This window comes from Drosophila mauritiana, chromosome 3L (genome assembly GCF_004382145.1).
Source record: "Drosophila mauritiana strain mau12 chromosome 3L, ASM438214v1, whole genome shotgun sequence".
NCBI classification, from domain to species: domain Eukaryota; kingdom Metazoa; phylum Arthropoda; class Insecta; order Diptera; family Drosophilidae; genus Drosophila; species Drosophila mauritiana.
The window spans coordinates 15,321,915-15,342,174 of NC_046669.1; the positions used below are offsets into that span (position 1 = coordinate 15,321,915).

The window sequence follows — 20,260 nt, forward strand, 5'->3', positions numbered from 1 at the left end:
ACTCATTCATAAATCAATGGCTACAAGTATTGTTAATTTTCGATACATTTTTTTTAGGAAGCCTGTGAAGTGTTTATTGGAAAAAATATGCTTCCTCACGGTTGTTTTTAGGATAAATATGTCAGAGGGAAATATGATAGCCTATAACTTCGTTGGCGGGACAGCTGGCCGATTGTAGTATCCTTTGGGCTTCCTGTGAGTGCACTTCTTTTTTTATCTGGTTCATTCGGGGAGCAGTGTGATTGATGACTCAGACTGGGAGAACTCACCTTTCCACAGCCATTTCCCAGCCATTCCAAGAGGACTCTCCTCGACTGTTTACGACTCTAATCTTGTTTCTGTGTAAAACCAAAACGTGACTCCATCGTTGACCCCACGGAACTTAAGCTAATGTCTGAGTCACCGCTTACCAAGAATCGTTCCCCCATGCCCCAATAAAGTATAACCAACCCAACCTACCGCCCATAATTCCATGTTGCCAATACCATGGTTAAGGAAAATCGAAAACGCACCACGAGAATTTTCACATTTTCACCTGAACGAATGAAGCGAAGTGGAAGAACGTGTTCGGGCCATAAATATCAATTAGCTAAGATAAAGATACTAAAGCGAGCCACAAGACCACGAATCGGAAAAAAATAAAACTAATTGCAGCTAGCCGGTGGTCCTTCTCCTCGCTCCACATACATATGTACATCCAGACTTCGACTGGAAAGGAAGTCGTAAAATTGATAAAGGCACTGGACCAAGGAAAAACACTCCACTCCGATTATGAGAGTGAGTGTCACTAAAGTGCCAGGTCACGTTCGGAATTCTGGTCTGCGGCAAAAGTGAGTCACACACAGAAACTGAAACACCGACCGACTCCGGAGATCCGAGAATTTTCCGGAGCTCATCTTTTTATCAGGCAGCCAGCTTGATAAGCTGCTACAAATTTCGATGACGCAAGTGGAAAATGGAAATAAAAGTGGGTACCCCGTCTCCCACCTAAAGAGATTTTCCGGGCGGCGGTAGTCTACGTAGTCGCTGCCTCTAATTTGCTGCTCATTTTGTTTGATGATGTGACGACACACGATTCGCCGCCTCTTTGAACTTGGCCTGCGGCATTTTATCTGGATTTTGGACTCTGTATTCTGGATGAGAAGCTATCTTTAGACCCGGTGTGGTCCTTATCTCAGGCGTGTGCTGCTGCTAATGAGCGTCTGCTAGCTGTTTGCATTTGGTTTAAACAAACAGCAAGTTAGCCGCACTGCTCTTTGTTTTATATTAGCGTTTGAGAATTGGGATAAGACCTCTGGCTTATCGCTGTATAAACCTATCCCTGACCTAAGTCAGCGGTATTTCCTCATACATATGTATAGTGTGTGGATGTGAGCTTCATGGCTGGAATAATCTGACAGCGACCCAGTTTAATAGAAACTAACATGTAACTGGCTAATCTAGGGAATCGAAAGGGTTTCCGATTGGCCTGTTTGCTTAGCTGTAGCTAATCTACAGAGGCAGTCAATCCATTCTATGTAGTGGAGTGGGGTGAATTCGAGCTAGCATAAGAGCTTTTCTATTGGATAACCTAAAAATAAATGAAACAGAAATAAACATTGGATCACCAAAACATTAAATTATTCAAATCTTAAAGGTTCTAAATATCTAATATCTAACGAAGCATATTTTATCATAAAATATATTTTCCTTATATTGGCATTTTATTGTATACCTACTTTAGGCTACATTGTAAGTGTAGTGGAAAAATGTCGCAGGAATGTTTCAACCCTTTGGCAATAATTTAAGCTGCGCACTTACCAAACCAAATTGAATTAGAGGCTCCGGCGAATGCATCCATTTTAAAGCTTAAATCATAAACAGAAGCGAATGCTGCTTAAAATTTCATTACGCGCACTTAAGCGGTGTGATTTTCGGCACACCCTTCTCTGGGGGAACCCCCTTTAACCATCGACAACAACCAGTGTTGCAAAAGCTCGTAAAATCCCCACTAGCTGCAGTAGCTGGATGGCAGCACCGCAGTGGTGACACATTCACATCCGCGACCACGTCCTCGTCCACATCCACTGCAATGCAGCTGGCGAAATGTCATCAGCGCCTGGATTTTATGGCGGCGGCAAAAGGAGAATGTATCTAAGCTGCAGTCTCGTTCCTGGTTTCGCTGGTCCCTGTTTTCCGGCTCCTAAATTCGGCTGAAGCGTTAAACTTTTATGGCTGCCGCAGCGCGTGGAGAAGAAGAAACGTCGTAGTCGTCGTAAATAAATTTCTGGCCGTAATTAATTTTGCATGCCAGTCAGATAGTCAGATAGTTAGCTAGCTGCTTCTCAAGTCGCATTTTCGGTGAGTTAACAAACGCACACGGCTGCTGATTGGGAATGCCACACGCCATTTGGGCCGCTTTGATATGCCAAATGTGTCGCTTAATGATTTTTATTCCTCATTGCTCATACGCACCGTGTGACGCCCGCAGGGCTTAGTATGCAAATTGTATCTTTGTGTCTTTTTGTTTGTGTGACGCATGCGAGTCAGCCTCGAATCTGTCAGAATGTCAGCCAGCCAGAAAAGTTGAGTTTACAGTGCAGTCAGCTCATTAGTGAGTCTGTTTGCCATTGTGGCTCTTGTCTGGGGCTGCTCTAACATTATTTATCTGGCATTTTTAACACTTGCCGTTGACAGTCGCTTTGGCATATTCTGCGCTATTTTCTCCGCTGCCAGCGCACAAACACACAAAAATGGTGAGGGAAAAAAACCCAAAGTCGGGCTAACAAGTGCAAATTTGTTTGCTGCATCGAGCTGAGCACAAATTTCTCAACCTTGGCTCCGTGCTCGCCTTGTTTGCCCCACGTTAATTTTTGTTGATTTTACGCGTTAGCCGCTTGGCTGCCCCACTGTGTGTTTACTGTAGCTGCAGTATTTGTATCGGGGCCAGGTCGCAGCTGTGTGTGAACGGAGCAGTAAAGTAAGTTGACACAATGATAGGGCTAACTGCATTGAGATACTCAAAGGCAGCTCCCCTGCATCTGAGCCAATTCAACTGCCCGGGGTCGACGGAACTTGTTAATACCATAATATAATTGGCACATTAACGGGGCAAATGTATATTCTAAAATGCACAGCTTGGCTAAGAATAGTACTGGGATTTCACTATTTTAAAACTGACAGTCCACAAGACAACTAATTATTAAATAATAATGCCAGTATAAGTCTACAAATGAATACTAATTTGAAGCTAAATTTATATATATCAAAGACAATTACAATCAACAATTTCCTTTTGATCTTAATTTAAGGGATAATAGTAACCTCTCACACATCCATCACGAATGTATTTGTTTTTGTATTATTTTATTTTGTTGTTTTCTTGATTGTAATTGTTTATTTGTTTCGATTGTAATTAAATCTACAGTTAATGGTCTTACTTTTAAACTTTCAAGCGCTGTTTTGAAAAGTATGGACACTGACAGCAGAAGGAAAAAATTTGGCCGTCAAACTTACGGATCCCTTGTGATATTTATGGGCTTAGCTGTCTCTCAATGGATTCTGGTCTGCCTGGTGTAGGTAATTAATATACAAAATAAATGTAATATTTCATAATATTAAACCTCACAGGGAAAGTGGTCGTAGAATATTCCGTGACTTTGAGGTGATTTGCTCGGCCACCTTTGTTCTGGCTGGCTTATGTTTCACAGTTTTTTGTTTTAACCAAGGTGTTCGCAACCACAGGGTCTATAGCTGGGTTGTAGCGTTTGTGATAGTAAGTGCTTTATAAAATTTCCATAAATTTTTAAAATCCATATACATGTACATTAGGTGGAACTGGAGATATTTTCGATGTATGTGCTAGCAGCTCGTACTTGGGTTCCAGATCTGCTGGCCTTCTTCTTTTTCTGCACTCTCCTGATGATAGTTGCCCTGGTCGTTGGATGTCATCTTTCGTTTTCGGTAGGACTATCAAATCATTATTCATGTATATAATTTATCCCGAACCATCAGATGGACTTAACTCGCTACATAGCTCCGCTTTTTATCTTGAGCTTTGTATTGGCCATGATGTCCACATATTTTCTGTTGGCCCATTTGTTTTTGCCAAAGCTGATGCCTTATGCCTATCTCACATTTGAGCTTGGCCTAACCTTTGTAATGACATCGGTAAATTTATTCAGCAGCATAATGTATAGTATATTTATTACCATTCATTTTAAGATGATCATGCTGCATGCTCAAACAATTAATGGAGATCGGTATATCCAGATGAGGCTGAAGGATTTCATCTTGGCCGCTTTGCTGGTCTTCCACGAATTTCTGCTCACCTACGCACTCACATTCTACTGGCAGATTCATTATAGCTACTTTACATCAGCTGACTTCTTCTGGATGTCGACTAGTACCCCAAATACACGAGGAACAACACCCGAATATCCGGAGTATGGTGATTACGGTATGTGATATTATTCTTTTGTTAAAAAGCTTTTTGAACACAATTTAACATTTCAGACAAAAACACATCTGACGATGACTGGTCGCCTAAAAATGAAACCGATTATGATTGGTTACTAGATAATTGGGATACTATAGCTGCAGAAAGTTTAGTAAAGTAGAACCGCGTGACGTGCTGCTGTTAAAGATTTTAAATATATTGCATTTCGGTTATAGAATAAATCGTCGAACATTTAAAAAAATCACATTAGTTTTGAGGCTCCTTTTAAAATTGTTCTCCACATAATAGACAAAACGAATCTTTTGGATCTTTCCCTAATAACTTTTCGTGGTCGTGGACAAATTTGCAGTCAAATATACTGATTAAAAACATAGTAGACCCATGAGTTACGATGTATGTATCGGATGAGCACCGCTACTACCGAAAGGTGCGAAGAAAGTTTTCTTTGAAGGCATATGGCTTATTGGTTCTGTGGCTCATTTTAGCTCTGGCCCAATGGCTGGTAATAGCTTTTATGTAAGTAATAATATCAATAAACATATTGCCTAATTTACATTTGCCACCAGAGAGGATGCAAGGGAAATCTTCACGTCGTTATACTACATCTGCCTTGCGACCTTTGCTTTGGCAATCCTGATCTTCGGGCTCTTTATTTTTATTGAGAAGCTGCGTTTCATCAATGGTCTCAACTTTATCATGTCACTGATTATAGTGAGTAGCTTCATAATGAATGTATATATTATTTGCGAATTTAATTTTAAACTTAATTCAGGTCGAGCTTCAGATCATATCCACATTTGCTCTAGTCGCCATTAGTTGGTGGGCGGATGTCCTGACATTTTTTGGAGTCGCATTAATTTTAATGGCAATCTTTCTTCTAATAGGAGTATTTCTACCAGCACGAGTAAGATATGAAATTTTAGCTTAAATAATCTTTTAATTGCTTAAAAACATTTTATCCAGGCCGACCTCACCCTAGATATAGCAGTTTTATTTATATTAGCATTTCTTTTCCTGATTGTGGCCAGTTTTATACTATTATTTGAACTACTTGTGAGCATAACCATTCCCTATGCCTATCTAGTGGTGGAAATATCTATAACCTTTACGATTCTATTGGTAAGTAATTCCCAAGTGTATGTTCACTTAATATTGGTATTCATACACTTAGTTCGTAATGTACCATGGCCAAACAATCAATGGAAACCGATTTGCTGAGATGCGACTGAACGACTTTTTCTTGGGATCTCTGATTCTGTTTCACGACTTCCTCATCATTTTCTGGCTAACATTCTATTGGCAGATTCATTATAGACCCATCACGCCTGATAGCTGGTTAGAGACCTCTACACCGTATTACAATGGCTCAATCAGAACCACCAATGCTTATAAAAGTCTTGATGGCGGTAATTATATCGTAAATAATTACAGTGCGAGAAATTACATATTTTATTTTATGCAGATGGAACAACACTGCCGCCGTGGTTCACCAGAGGATTTGATGACGGTTATGATAGTGATTCAAATGCAAAAGACTATCCTGAGATTCCAAGCGGTAGAGGAAATCCAGGGAATCGGAACCCCTATGACACAGATCACATTCCCGGACACAGGCCAAATAATAGGTATTCCACAAAAGATTGGTCAGTTTACCATCATAGGCCAAAGAATGGATTTAGGAGTCGTGCAAGGTCCCGAACTAAAGGTCCGGAGCCGAAAACCGTACACCACAGACATCGTAAGCCGGACGAATGGGATCCTGAATATATTACGCAAGGTATCGACATGGTAGTGCCCTTTGATGACCGTTATGGAGGTAATTCAAAAGATGTCCTAGAAGATGGTGAAGTGCATCCGACTCCCACCGAGGATATGGAGGATGATTACACGGATGTGCCCATTAATGTTCATTTTGGACAGCCGATTGATAAGTTTTATCAAAATCCCAATACTGGAACAAAAGTAGATGTTGGTGATGCCGTAGGAAAATCGGCAGCTGGTTTTGGTGATCCAAATGTCGATTTTCCTCCAGCAGACTACCAGCCAAAGTCAACCGACTCTTCACATATATATATTATTCCTAAGGCAAGACCCACCAGGAGGGATTCTTATTCCATAAATAATGAACGACAAAATTATATTGAAAATGAAAAGCTTGAAAGTGTTACTCCTGCTGATGAGAACAGTGATCTCCGGCAAAATAATTTTGTCCAGAGCTCAGAAAGTGGATTCAGAAATAGGGACAGCTTGCAAAAGGATGAAATGACAGGCCTAACCAGACAACAAATTTTATTGGAACGAAAAGACCCACCTCCATGGGAAGAGCTATCCGATGATGAAATCCGAAAATTAGTAGACCAGAGGATCCATGACGATAAGTATCGACCAAATGCAGACCGTTGGGCTGAGCCATTAATTACCAGAGAGCCTTATCCAATAAACCTTCCAGACTATGAGAAGCTTGTAATGAATGTCAGTTCGAGCATATTGCAATAGGCTCTTAAAGCCGTAAACAATATATGAATTATTTTCCCCTATAAATTTAATCCGATTTGCCGATTGTCATCAGAGCCATTAGGCATTTAATTGCACTCATTAAAGGGGGCAACACATCTTATTCAACCGCATGTGCGACAGGTGACAAACAAATTAATGTCTCAGGGATTTATGGGCCGGCCACAAAATGGGGTAAACAAGAGTCGACCGAAAAGTCAGGCCAAAACAACCTGTTCAATGAACTCTGCCGAAGGAAAAAATCAGAAAAACCGTTTAACAAATTACGGCCAACACACGTGCAGTCACCATAAAAACGTACCAAAGCGTACTCCGGTGCCCAGATACTCAGATACTCGGATACTCGCACCGTACAGTAGTAACTCATCGCATATAACACATTTACTCGCATGTATGAATGCCGACCACCTCGCTTATCTGTTGGGCAGGCCTCTCCACCTACGGTTTTCGCTGATGGAGCTTCTATTTGGTCTCTAACCTTGTTGGGGTTTAGGGCAGCTCTCGGGGATCGGGTTGGCAGTGCAGGGTATGGCTGGTTCTGTATAGTTTTTAAATAGCTAAGGTTACTTTGAATTGATAACCTATTTAACAGACGTTTTGTAGTCATCAGAAAGTATGAATATAGGTGAATAATTGAAGATCCGCTATATATTATCAACTTTTTATGGTAAAGCCTTCTCCTACAGTTGATCAATATTCCTAGTTTTAAATAACATATTACCCTATTTTTTGTTGATTCTGCAATACACTTTCATCACGTGTCGTTCCATCGCAAGAGCATCTTGAATTCGCTATTCTCTGCGAGACTTATATTTTTTGTCTTCGACTGGGTTTTTGTGCATTTTGGCAAATCATGGCGAGAACGCAGGGCACGACCACGACACACAGAGGGAACGGGGGCCACAAGTTCTGTAGATGTGCTGTAGCTGCTGGTGTTGATGTCAGTGCCAGTCCACAGTCGACAGTCCGCAGTCCAGAGTCCCCAATCCCCAATTCCCACTCCCCCGAACCCAATCCCGTTGGCATTCCCATTCGGAATCTCCCCCTGCTTTTGCCCAGTTTTGAGGCACAGTCACTCATGACTGCGACCTGAACCAGATACACGATGCACGATAATATAATTTATGGCCCTGTTTGGTGTTTGCAGCTCCTCGCTCACTTCTCCGCTGCGTTATGGAATGTTTGATGTGCCATGCCAGTGCCTCCAATGCCTCCCTTGCCTACACCACGTCCATGCCTCATTCTGCTTGGACTCATCAACAAATCGTACATTTGAATACAAATTGCAGCATTAAAGTCGCAGAAGCTTCAACAAAAGTGTCAAATTTGACATGAAATTATTTATGCTCGCACGAAGCTTTAACTCGTGTTTTTAGTGCTGCTTTGTTGGCCGTTAGGTTCCTTGGGTCTTCTGTGCACCCAATTAGGTTCATCGCCTGAGGAGCTGAAATCATCCCAGACAGGCAAATAAAATTTCAAGATTTTGTTCTCTTTTTTTTTTTGATTTGATAATATCTTTTCATATATATTTTTGCATAATTAATTTCTTCCCTTTCTCTCCTTTCCATAGTAGACAATATGTATTCCGTTTGTTTGGTTTGTGAGCTTTAGCTTTAGATTTTACTCTAGTTAATGTTTCTATTTAATCGTAGTAACTGCAACTTTAAGAAACTGTGTTTGTTAGTTATTGAACAATGATGTCTTGAGGGTGGACAAGAATTTTTGTGTTGGAAATTGAAGCGGAATCTTTACAAGGGAAATAATAACCATAAAATTAAAGCGGTAATTTCAAATATCAATGGATATCTTAATGGATCATAGACAAGTCTTGATGCCAGAAGATCACAATCATTCAATTAACTGACCGTTTTTAAAGACACGCGCTTGTGTAATCAGCTTAATTTCCTCTATAAACTTTTCCGACTTAATCCGTTATTTGGCCAAATCCTTAAGTAACACTTAAAACGGATGCTGAAAAGTCCTTTCAGCAGTGCACGTTCGTGGGGCCTTCCCCAGCTGCACTGCATTTCTGCTGACCTAATCTCGGCCAGGCGCATCCAAGTCACGTACATAATTTCAAAACAAAACCAAATCCGGAACCCCAAACGGCATCTGATATTTGCTCTGCCCAAAAAACGGGTATCTGAGGGATTAGGATTCGTGCACTGCCAGCAAGGTCAACAATGGGAGTGGAAATCGCCTAGCATTGGATATGATTTGTTTTTTTGGCATTGGGCGCAACTGAAAAACTGATAAGGAAATGAAAACGAAAATTTCAATTTAGTTTGCAATGTGTTCATTCGAGTTTTATATTTTTTCTTCAACTCTCGCTTAGATATTAGGGCTTAATCGATAGACAATTCGGTTTTATACATAGTACAATAAATAATACTCAGTCTTGCGTAATACAATAATATATAACAGATAACTAAAAACCAAAACTAAATTTGCTTAGAGGGAGGAGGGTACATTCTCGGAGATATATGTTATTACATGGGGCAAACAACATTAGCAGACGATGCAACTATTTACAAGTGACTAAGCAATTGGGCTGCTACTCCCGGCCCTAAACCCTCGACTGACCCCTTATTCCCTGACCCCTGACCCCTGGGTGGGCAATCACGCGGCAACAACAACGACCAATGAGGCGCAATCATCGTCGGCAGGCGCCGCCGGCTGTAAACTTTGTGCTACTGCCACTGCAACTGCAACTGCGGAATCGGAATCTGAATTATCCACCTCCTCATCCTGCCGCCCACTTGGCATGTTAATGCAAATGGCAGGCGTTGCTGCGGCCAAGTTGCTGGATTCCGAAGAGGATGGCGATGCAGATGCAGACGAGGACGATGAGGAGTCGGCTTTATCCTCCTCCACTGCCACTGCCGCTGACAGCTTGCACTTTTGCAGCTTATTCAGCGGCTCCTGCTTCTCCCAATTGGAAATGCAATGGTGATGATGATGCACGGCCGCCAACGAGGGATAAACGAACTTCATGCCGTAGGCAAAGTGCCGGGGCTGATGATGCAGTGCCTCATCGTAGCTGGGCAATCCGGTGGCGATTGTGTAGCAGGGCGGCGATTCGATTTGGTAGAACCCAGCCTCGCTGCTCCGATGATGTGGATGCTGCATCTGCTGGTGCAACAGCAGTCTGCTGGCATCGCAACCAACCAGGTGCGAGGAGTACGAGTCACTGGCCGCATGGATCTGGGCACGTATGTCCTTATCTGCAATAAACAGAAAACGGAGCTTGTTAGTTGAGTTTGTCAGCAGAAAGTTTCTATTGTTTAGATGGACAGAGAAAAAAAAAGGGAGTTTTTGGGGCAAGGAATGCAGAAAACATAAATTAAGATTCTTTAAACATTAAGACAACAATATTTGAGGTAACTAATAATTAGAAAATAACCTACGAAATGCGCTTTTTCTTTTGAATTTATTTTATGATTCAATTTTTTTTTAATTTTTTGCTGTGTAGGAAAAGCGGAATGGGTGCTTCCCAATCAGGCATCAAAGTTTTGACTCTGTCATTACTTTGTTTGTCCATGTCAAAGGACATTTGTAGAAGGATGGGTCCCGTGGCATTAAATTCAATTTAGCGTAAAGGCGCAAACGCTTGAACTTTCCCGAATGCAGAGGCAAAAAAAAGGCAAAACGGGGGAAGCGGAAAGTTTTGTGCTGACCGGAAATGCCGGCGAGGATGGCAGGACAGGCGAAGTTCCTTCACAGCGGACTGACGGCCTCCCAAACAACAACAACAGCAACTAGGCAATAATATGCCGGAAGTGCGCGCGTGGCAGAATGGAATGAAATAAAGTTCTCGCTCGCATACACACAGACACACAGGCTCACACACACGCTCGCCAACTGCCAACTGCAATGAAATAAAAGCTCGACAGCCCCGGAAAGTAGGCAGCAGAAAGCATTTAATTTTTATAATGCCGCAGCTGCTGTCCATGTGTGTGTATGTGCATGTTTCAAATTAAGCAGACTTAAATTAAGATTGGAAAATTCCAATTTCCATGCACACGCACTCTAAGCCGAGGCCATCAAAGAATTTAATTTGGTTGTATTTTGAGTTACAGCCTTGATTAAAAATGCATGAAGCAATAATTTGCCTCAAATAGAATTTCGGCCCAGCATATGTGGCATTGCAAAAAGAGGCAGGTATTCAGTGTTATTAAATGCAATTTAAACTGCATTCAATAAATAAATAGGGGATCGCCTCTGTCCATTTTTTGTGTCATTTAATTTGGCCGCCGCCTCGCTGTGGAAAAACTCGCCAGTTTTTTAATTGTTCAGGCTGTATTTTTCATAAATTCTCCGTTCCCGAAAACGCTTTTTCAATTAAAGCGCATCTCGCAGGAAGGAAAGGTGGTCGGTGTTTCGGTTTTTGTGGCATGGGGTAAAGCCTGTTGAAAAATTTGCGCATTACAATATTAAAACGCAGCGGTAGCAGAACCAGTCAGCAGTTACAGTGGCTGCCAGCAGTTGTTGATTTATTGTTATAACTGTAACACACACACATATATATCCTTTTTTTTCGGCCAGGACACCCCACATGAGGACTCTGTCTCTTTGTTTTCCCTTTTTCGACTTTTGTTTCCGTGTTTTTTTCCTTGCTCTCTGTTTGATAGACAGCCGGCAAACAGGGCGCTGGACTAAGGGGGCGTGGCCCACTCATACACAGACTGCAGGCTTCATATTTTATGCAAGTGTTGAACAAACAGCCGCCCCTGAAAAAGGTGGCCGCCCCAGCCTCTTAGCCGTTTCAAGCATTGCAGATGGACGCAAAGAAAGTCGGAAAATCGGGAATCGGTGGCCGATGCACGCAGAAAATTTATATTACCAACTAGAAGTCCTATGGTGATATCAAATATTTTTGCATTCACTTGCTATTATTTTGGCAACCAGTTAGTGATGTTATTTTGAGAAAAATAAAGTATCACTAATGAAACAAATATATAGCTACAAAATTCAGCTTGTATTTCGCTCTCTGTGCGGTTGGCACAAAAAAATTAACGCCATTCGTTGATGCCTTTTGTTTTTAGCTGCATTGGCACTTTGCCTTCCTTCTCTTTATTTTTGCATTTGTATCCTGTCTTTTTCCACTATTTCTGTTGTCGATGCGCCCAAATGTATGCAACAATTTAAATTCATCGCAATAAGCTGGCACTCTCGTCGAATGGAAACTGGCAAATGGAAAGCAGTGAGCTGCTTTATTTTGTGTTGCCATAAATGTCTGTTAATTTTTTAAACGACCCAACTTTTCTGGCTTTATTCGATCTGAGTGGAGTTTTTTATTTAAGAATTATGATCATTGTATTTAAGCTGCTTTCAATTGTTATTAAGCCGCCCATTGAAATGGGTATTCGATTTCCCACACAAAAGATGCAGTCTCAGCCATTAAAACTTTTGCCAGCTCTATTATGTATGCCTTTCCCATACCACTAAGTGCTGGTCGGCTACAAAACAATTTGGTTAATTACAGCACTCAATTTGAGTTTGCCGAAATGGGGGTAAAAAACTACAAGAGCAACTAAAATATTTTCCATGGCCAAAAAAGAGAGCAGCTTCTAGTTTTTCTGCGCTGGTCGCTCCGAAAACCATTAAAAATTTAAAAGGACTGCCCGGCTAAGAGCAACTTTTTCTGGTCTTGGGCAAATATGCTACGCTTAATTACATTTTTACGCAACTAAATTATGCAGGACCTATACAACATGATAAACAGTGGCTGTTGCTCCTCTGCTTGGCTTTAATTTAGTAACTTCATCTGGTCTGTTAATAAATTCAGTCGTAGTCCTCCGCTGCACTAATTGATAACAAGCCAAAGCCAAAGGACCGAAAGTTTGCCATCGCCAGTGTGTGTGACAGTTTAATAAATAAGGTGTAAGCCCGGCTGCCCGGCTGCCTGGCTGGCTGGCTGAATGGCAACTGGGCCAGACACTCTTGTGTTTGGGCCTCGTTAAGCATTTATAAGGTAAACACTGCGAGACGCCACGTAGCTGGCATTAAATGCACAAAAGCCGAAGTGAACTCCGGCCTAGTTGCTTAATTATAAATGACACACGTACTTCTCGTATCCCAGTATCTCCCAGTATCCCGGGCAACCTATCCCACCGACCACCACTTGCTATCTATCTAGGCCATAGGACCAGGGAAGAGCACACAAAAAAAAGAAGCCCAGAACACGACACTAACGAAACTAATTAGACGCATTGGACGCCCGAAAGCAGGCAACACATATCGCTCAAATTGATATTTCACGTATATATATATATGTATAAATGGAGCTTTCCGGATCCACCCTTCTTGGTCGCGTGTCGTAATCGCAGGGCAAAGTTTTTAAGGCTCGTTAGCACAAAATTGACAGTTTGACAGTTGAGTTGGCCAGGCTTTAAGGCCACGGCCCTTTGGCCCAAGAAGTTCTGCTCACAGACCCAGGAACAGGACGAAAGTTTGCTCCTGGCCGTAGTCCTTCACTTGCTGCCCGGCCTAAATAAATCATTTGGCTAAATTGGTCTGCAAAAAGTTTGACACTTGAGTCGGAGTCTTGTTAGTTGTGTAGGTTGTTTAGCCAGCCCCTCCAATACAATTCCATTTTAGTTCTATTTGGCTTAGTATGAGTTGGGTTCTTTGTTGTGGTGCTCCGTAATTATGTGTAAAGTGCCTAAACATATGATTTATTTTTGGGATTGGGAGCAACAGGTTTCGAGCAGATAAGATATATATTTACATGGGCTCTATTTGGGTTGAGTGGTGGTAATCTGGGTGGGATTTAGGTGGGATTTTGATAACAGTTGTGTCCAACTTGATTGATTTTGGATTTAATACTGGACTGAACGAACTAAAAGTGTGGGAGATGTTAGAAAAATATGAAATCTCATATTGAATATTTCTAGGTCCTAAACTAATATCAAACAAAATAAATATTTTACAATCTCCCCCATTTACAAAGACCACATTTCCTCAGACTTTAGCTACGCAGCTGAGTGATATGGTCCATCATTATTTTATTATATTACTCTTTATCGCCTCGGGCCCCAAAACAAAATATATATAAATATCAAGTCACAATTTCACGCCTTTCGCCTGCAGAGCAACAAATTTCGGGGCAACAATTCCACTTTTCCGAGGGAGAAGGGTCGACGAGGTCGTCCATATTCTCCAGCTCGTACATTATCGCTATCATAAAAGGGGCACAATGCCTACGAGGCGAGTCAATTTAATATTATAAATATGCGGCACATATATTTTGTGGCATAATAAACTTGTGTATCTAAAATTACAACAGAACGATGCAAACGGCTGGCTGACAATTTCGAAGCGCGCCAAAAAATTTATGAGGCTTTGCGGCCATAGGAGCTCTATGGATATGAAGCTCCATGGAGCAAGGCTACCAAGCTGATGGAACCGATGGGTGGTGGGACCTGTTTCGGTTGCTCTTTCTGTTTCTGCATTTTATATTGTTTAGCCAGCTGAATAAATGGCCGGAGATAAGGCTTTGGCGAAACATTTTGATTAAAGTCGAGCACATAAAAGCCAGATGTATGGCATTTTGGGGGCGGAAAATGAGAGGGGATTATATTTGGGTGGCTGTCCGACTGAAACTTACTGCATTTTTTCCAAGTGCGGAACTTCCTGTAGAAGTAGCAGCTGAAGAGGATGAAGACCAGCGACAGAATGACCAGCGAGCTGACCACACCGATCCACAGATAGTTGATGATCACATGCATGTCGGCATCCCCGAAGATCTGGCTCCACCACGAGGATTCGCCCGATTCCTCGGACCTATCCCGCAAATCGGCCAGATCCAGAACCACCGACTTGGAGAGCTGCTCGGTGCTGATGCTGCCATCCGGGGACCAGCCGCTGGGTGGAGCGGGGTCGTAGGACACCGCCGCATTGCCAATCCTCTGGAGCAGGGCGTTGAAGGAGTTGAGGGCGTCGATGTGTCGCAGATCGTGGGCACTGGGTATCTCGAAGGTGATCTGGTTCTGCTGCAGGTGCTCGGCAATTGCAGCGGGACTCATGCTGCTGGCCGGCGCGGATATGTACTCCGCATAGAGCTCTTCGGCTGTGGTGGTGGTCTCCACCGTTGGATAATCCGTGGTGCTAATCATGGTGATTGCCTTTGATTTATTTTAATTTGTAAACTTTATTTTCTGCTTGCGTCTGGCACACGCACACAACTGCTGGCACACTCGCGTCACGACACGTAAACAAATCGTTTGGCTCTATATATAAGTCATGGGTTCGATTTCGGGTTTTTATTTGCCGTAGAGTTTCTATAGCTCGATTTTCGGTGCGTCCGTTCGCTGGAGCGGCTATAAGTTGACTGACTGCTCGCTGGCAGAGCATAATGCCTACATCGGGTCGCTGAGAATGCCCTGCCATGCGGGAAATTTGTCATTCCACTCACTCATTTTCTCGATTCACTCGCTCTTGAGTGAGTCGTGGGCGAGGCACTCAACAAATCAAGTCAAGTCCTTGCTTAAAGAAGCATGCAATTTCTGGCATGTCTTTTATGTTTTTAAATGTTTGACGTCCTTTCGCCCTCTTCCTTTGCCTTATTTTTTTTTTGCTCTCCAACTGACCTAGTTTGACCAAAAACTATATTTTCCGTACGAAAGACCAGAGGAAAAAACCGCTGTTAAGAAGGGAAAACTTCACCTCGGTCACGTTCGTTGTTTAAAGTTTTTTCAACGCTTTTCGGTCTTGTGTTTTTCCAGCAAATTGCTTTGTGGCAAAGTTTCCAGTCTGTGCTGATTTTAATGAAAGGCAAAAAGGGGTTCTTCTATGGCATTTGATAAGCGTGAGCGCGAAGTTTGCGCCAAATCAAACGAAGAATTATGGCCAGCGAAAAGTTTTGTTTGGGCCATGAAGAATTTATGGAAATTATGTGACGTCTGGCTTTTAGCCATCTTAAACTAACCCAGTTTTCAGCGGCTTTAAAGTGGCCCAGTGGCCAAACTGTAACCAGAACTCAAAATCTCGACCATTATGAGTCCCTCGAGCGTCAGGATACCGCAATGCTTCCTGCTGCCAGCAGTTGCTGTTGCTTTCAAAAGGGCTAAAATAGGGTACAAAACAACTACAAAAATCAGGAAGGGGATTCGACCCACAGCACGCTTCATTTCTGCTCATGTTGACCATAAGCCGGCAGTGTGGCAAAAACTCAATGCACAAAAGGCTCCGACGACACAAAAACGTGCCAAAAATATCCTGCTCAGAAAGTGGAACAAATGCACTGCAACCGAACTCACTCCAATATCATTCGAAATCCCACTCGAAAACCGGTTTTTCTCGGAGAGACTTGGACTCGAAAGGGAAATTTTCTCCCACTCGATTGCGCACTCTCTCTCTCTCTCTCTCTCCCTCTGGCTCTCTCTGGTGAGTGAATTTTCCCATTTCCCTGGCGCAAAACCAAACCGAAAATGAGCAGTCGATGGCAGTTGCCTTTGAACTGCCCTGGGTTAAAGGTCACACGGTGTGTTGTGGGTGTTTCAAAATGTCAGAGGTCTTGGGCGGCTGGAAAATACGTAGTTTTTCCCGACAACTACACTGTGTAGTTTCGGCTGCCTTGTAATTGCCAGGGGGAAATTGAAATAGATGCCCGATAATAAGCACTTAGCTAGAGACCAAAGTCACTCGATAAATGCATTAAAAACTTTTCCGAGCCCCGCCGAAAACTTCTGCACTGCACTTTGGCAAGCCGAGCTTATCGTTAATTAGCTTTCGACTAATTTTGAACTTGAGCATAAGTTTTAACTGCAGCGATTTTAATCAATGCGTGTTTGCGGGCATAGTTCACTACGTTGGGTAGTTCAGGGAAACTTTGATGGCCTAAATGCAGCTAGGAAATAGTCATTTACTTGGTCTATTTAAAAACTTGTTGGTCTTTAGGCTAGTTGAATTTTGATTGGTAACGAAATGATTTCGATATTTGGGTTTTAATATAATCTCTTTACTAATGGAATATATATTAAAAATATATATTTAAAGCATGAAATAAATGGTCCTGCTGTTGTGAAATTTTAGCAAACAATGGAATTAAGTTTGGCATTGCAAATATTTTCTTATGCTAGCCCACTAACAAAAGCAAACTATACTCGCCAAGCACTCGAAGTAATTCACTTGTACACCTTTGTAGAATACCACAAAAAATGTCATCACACAATTTGATTTGTTGGAATTCCTCTTTGAGCTTTCAATAACATTTGTTCGCATTTCTTCGTTTGTAATCCAATTTTGATGGCAATGCAAATTAAATTCACATCACTTGACTTGTCGCATTCAATCTGCTCGGATGGAAAACCAACCCCGAACGATATTTTCCAACAAAAGTGGGGTTTGATAAACAAGTTTACACCTCTTTCGTTTGTGTGCGGCGAAGTATGAAACCTCACAGCCTGTCTCTGCGAGATTTTAATATGAATCCTTAGAAAATTGTGAATATTCTGTCTTTCAGACAGGAGTCACAAGGACTCCTATGCAAGCGCAGGCAGATGCTCCGTGACACCCAGCTAAAAGTAAATTCATTAAAAATTCCATCATAAAAATACCTCGGCTGACGTGAGCGCCCGAAAAAAGGACGAAGAACTTGTATTCTTTTTACTAACTAACTAAAAGTAAACCATAAAATAGACAAGACGCCACCAGGAAAGGGGCGCTGAGCGGGAGCGGGCGTGGCTATAAGACTGAAGGAAGGAAGGATGTGGACTATATCTCTGGGTTTGGGCTCGGGCTCGGGTTCTATGCTTTGTGCATGACTCGCTCCGCTTTCATCTTATCTTCCAGCTTCCATCACACTTCACTTACATGCTCTTTAACATGTCAACATGTCAGCCCCGTACGTGTGTGTGAGTGTGTGTGCCTGTGCACTGGTGTTGGTGCCCGTGGGAGTGTGTGGATGTGTGTGACATAGTGACATAATAAAATGTTACTTTAGTTAGTAGTTTAGACGTCGAAACCGCCCGCAAAAAGACGCTTTTTCACAGTGGTAACTGCGTCACTAAGCAACTTTTCTCCGCACCATTTTTCTGCCAGTCTAGAAAGTGCAGATTTAAGTGCAGTTTCTGGAACAGCAAATGGTTTTTGCGGTCTAAACGAATCTAGAAACTATAAACTTCTTACACTCATATTCGCCACAACACTCTTGTTTGTATTTCTTAAGTTTGGAATACTAAAAACAGTTAACTGGACAATTGCTTGGTATGAAATGTACATCATATATACTTTATACACATTAATGTTAGTATGTATGCTTTATAATCAAACGCTTTATTTAATTTCGTTATAAGTACATGATAAATACTTAATTGAGATGACACACTGCCCTGCAAAGCCTGATGTTACCCAAGTAAGCAATCCATCCATTTGACTGTCAATGAGTTCCTGTTTGGCTTATTCATTCGGATGCTGATTATGCAACAGCCGGTGAATAAACAACTAGATCCCAGTTCCCTTTCATTATTCAAATCGATTCATATCCCACAGCAGGCCACACATAACATGCAAAAGTGATTTTGCATTCGCCGTGTCCGAATGCCATCAATGGCAAATTATGCATTTAATGGCCAAATGCAATTAGCATCTCCTTTCGAAGGAGAGAGGTCCTTGCCACGACCCCAGCCCCCAACCCAACCCCATATAGCATACCATACCATAGCAATTGGGTGCGTGTCCGGCATAATTGCCCAAGATTAACATAAATCAATCAAAGGCCATAAAGCACCTTTGTACCTTTGGGCCGCTGCAGTTGCAGTTGCATGTGCGGTGCTAAATGCCTGTGAAATTGCGCAGAAACTTTTGCGCTCTGCCAAAGGACTCGTCACAAAGGATGTGTACAAAGCCGAGGAAGTGAAAGAAATGCAAACAATGCAAAGGAAGAGGCAGGAGAACTCAGTGCTAAGCCGTCCGGGTAAACAAATACAATTGCATAAGTCCTGATGCCGCTGTTGTTGTTGTCCGGCTAGTTGTAATTTTTGTAGTGTGGCATGTCTTGGTGTGTGAGTGCACTTAAAAAAATTTTCATAAATATATATTAAGATAATTCACAATATATCTATTATAAATATACTAATATGGAATTTTAGTTCGTTCTGTTAAACTGGGCATTTCTTTTTGAACTTTTATAAATGTTATTGGGGATTGAGTGCCAGTTGTCATCTTTCGCCTTAATTGAATGCACTAATTTCTCTCTCTGCATTTCTCCGATTCGGACTGCGTACGTTTGTCTGCGAGTCTGTTTATCATATGTGCGCTTGATTAGCGCTGACAACATATGCAGGCATTGCAGACATCAGGCCGCAGGACCTCAAAAAGGACTGCCAACAGGACTCTGTTGACAAACAAAACAAACAAGTGCACATTTTTGTGCCGAGCTGCATATTTTCGTTTCTGCTCGACAACAACAGGAAAGAAAACAAATATAGAGGCCTTTTCTCCACGCTGCCCCACACTCCCCTCGTTATCCTGCTGCAACTCCTGCATCCTGCAGCTAAACAAAAGGCTCTCTACTACGTTTTAAAAGGATTTGCAGTTGAAATATGCTCGGGGCATTGCTGCTGTAGTTTATGCCAACTACGGCCAAGATGCCACATAAATGAACACTGGTGATTTTTTTTTTTGGCAAAGGATTATGGCCCGAGTATCTAGGCAAACGACAGAGGAATTCAACTGGAAAGCATGCATCTTCAAGGATGTGCGAGAATGTGCTTTACGATTAGTCACCAGAGGTGTTGATCTATGGTTCCGGGTAAAGAAAGAAATAAAAACAAACGAGAGTCGAAACTAATTCGCAAATTTAAGAAAACGTAGCAGACTTAAACATGATCTCCCTCACGAAAGCAAAGTTGGTCTTTAGCTTTGCAGTGGCGTTTTCCATTCATCATGTCTATGGCAGCGCCACATTTTTGAAAATCCTTGAAGGACTCTTCGCTGTGTACAGCCATAGCTTTCAGTTTTCCAACTCAATTATCTAATTAATCTATTTCAAGAGCATTCCCTGCCATTTCGACCTACATTAATTTCCTATTCATTGTTCGGACGTAGAACTGGGTGATGTTGCACCACCAGTCCAAAGAGTGGTTGTGGCATCATCAGCCACACATAGCACTGCCCCACCATCTCCACCTTTCTCCGCCCCTCGCGTGCCATTTGCGCATATTTCGCGCACTTCAAAAGTTTTCGCTTGCTTATTAAGAGAGCTAGAGAAACAAAAAGGCCGAAACAAAAACGTTTCACCATAACTCAAGTGTGGCAGGCAGACAAACAAATATGCACTGAAAAAAACAGAAATGTGTTAAGAAA

The 20,260-nt window shown here is 42.1% G+C and overlaps 3 protein-coding genes across 7 annotated transcripts; 2 read left to right on the forward strand and 1 right to left on the reverse strand.

Moving 5' to 3' along the window:
- The first annotated feature begins 703 nt into the window (after positions 1-703).
- Positions 704-4,675, forward strand: LOC117140086. Of its 5 annotated transcripts, none has more exons than XM_033302839.1 (7): positions 704-830; positions 3,435-3,554; positions 3,610-3,754; positions 3,811-3,942; positions 3,994-4,149; positions 4,204-4,438; positions 4,495-4,670. In XM_033302839.1, exons 1-7 carry the CDS (start codon positions 772-774, stop codon positions 4,596-4,598), a joined length of 951 nt encoding a protein of 316 aa, XP_033158730.1. In that variant the 5' UTR covers positions 704-771; the 3' UTR covers positions 4,599-4,670. The 5 variants fall into 5 exon arrangements, with proteins under 5 accessions (XP_033158730.1, XP_033158731.1, XP_033158732.1 ...); XM_033302840.1 differs by lacking the exon at positions 704-830 and adding an exon at positions 1,727-2,340; XM_033302842.1 differs by lacking the exon at positions 704-830 and having other exon boundaries at positions 3,469-3,558; positions 4,495-4,668.
- Positions 4,676-4,707: 32 nt separating this feature from the next.
- Positions 4,708-7,023, forward strand: LOC117140084. The gene is made up of 6 exons (XM_033302837.1): positions 4,708-4,954; positions 5,005-5,149; positions 5,211-5,342; positions 5,402-5,557; positions 5,610-5,844; positions 5,901-7,023. Exons 1-6 carry the CDS (start codon positions 4,830-4,832, stop codon positions 6,932-6,934), a joined length of 1,827 nt encoding a protein of 608 aa, XP_033158728.1. The 5' UTR covers positions 4,708-4,829; the 3' UTR covers positions 6,935-7,023.
- A 2,208-nt stretch (positions 7,024-9,231) lies between these two features.
- Positions 9,232-15,294, reverse strand: LOC117140328 (protein commissureless 1). Its single transcript, XM_033303178.1, has 2 exons — positions 14,562-15,294; positions 9,232-10,176 (listed from the first exon to the last, which is right to left on the reverse strand). Exons 1-2 carry the CDS (start codon positions 15,067-15,069, stop codon positions 9,572-9,574), a joined length of 1,113 nt encoding a protein of 370 aa, XP_033159069.1. The 5' UTR covers positions 15,070-15,294; the 3' UTR covers positions 9,232-9,571.
- Positions 15,295-20,260: the final 4,966 nt, after the last annotated feature.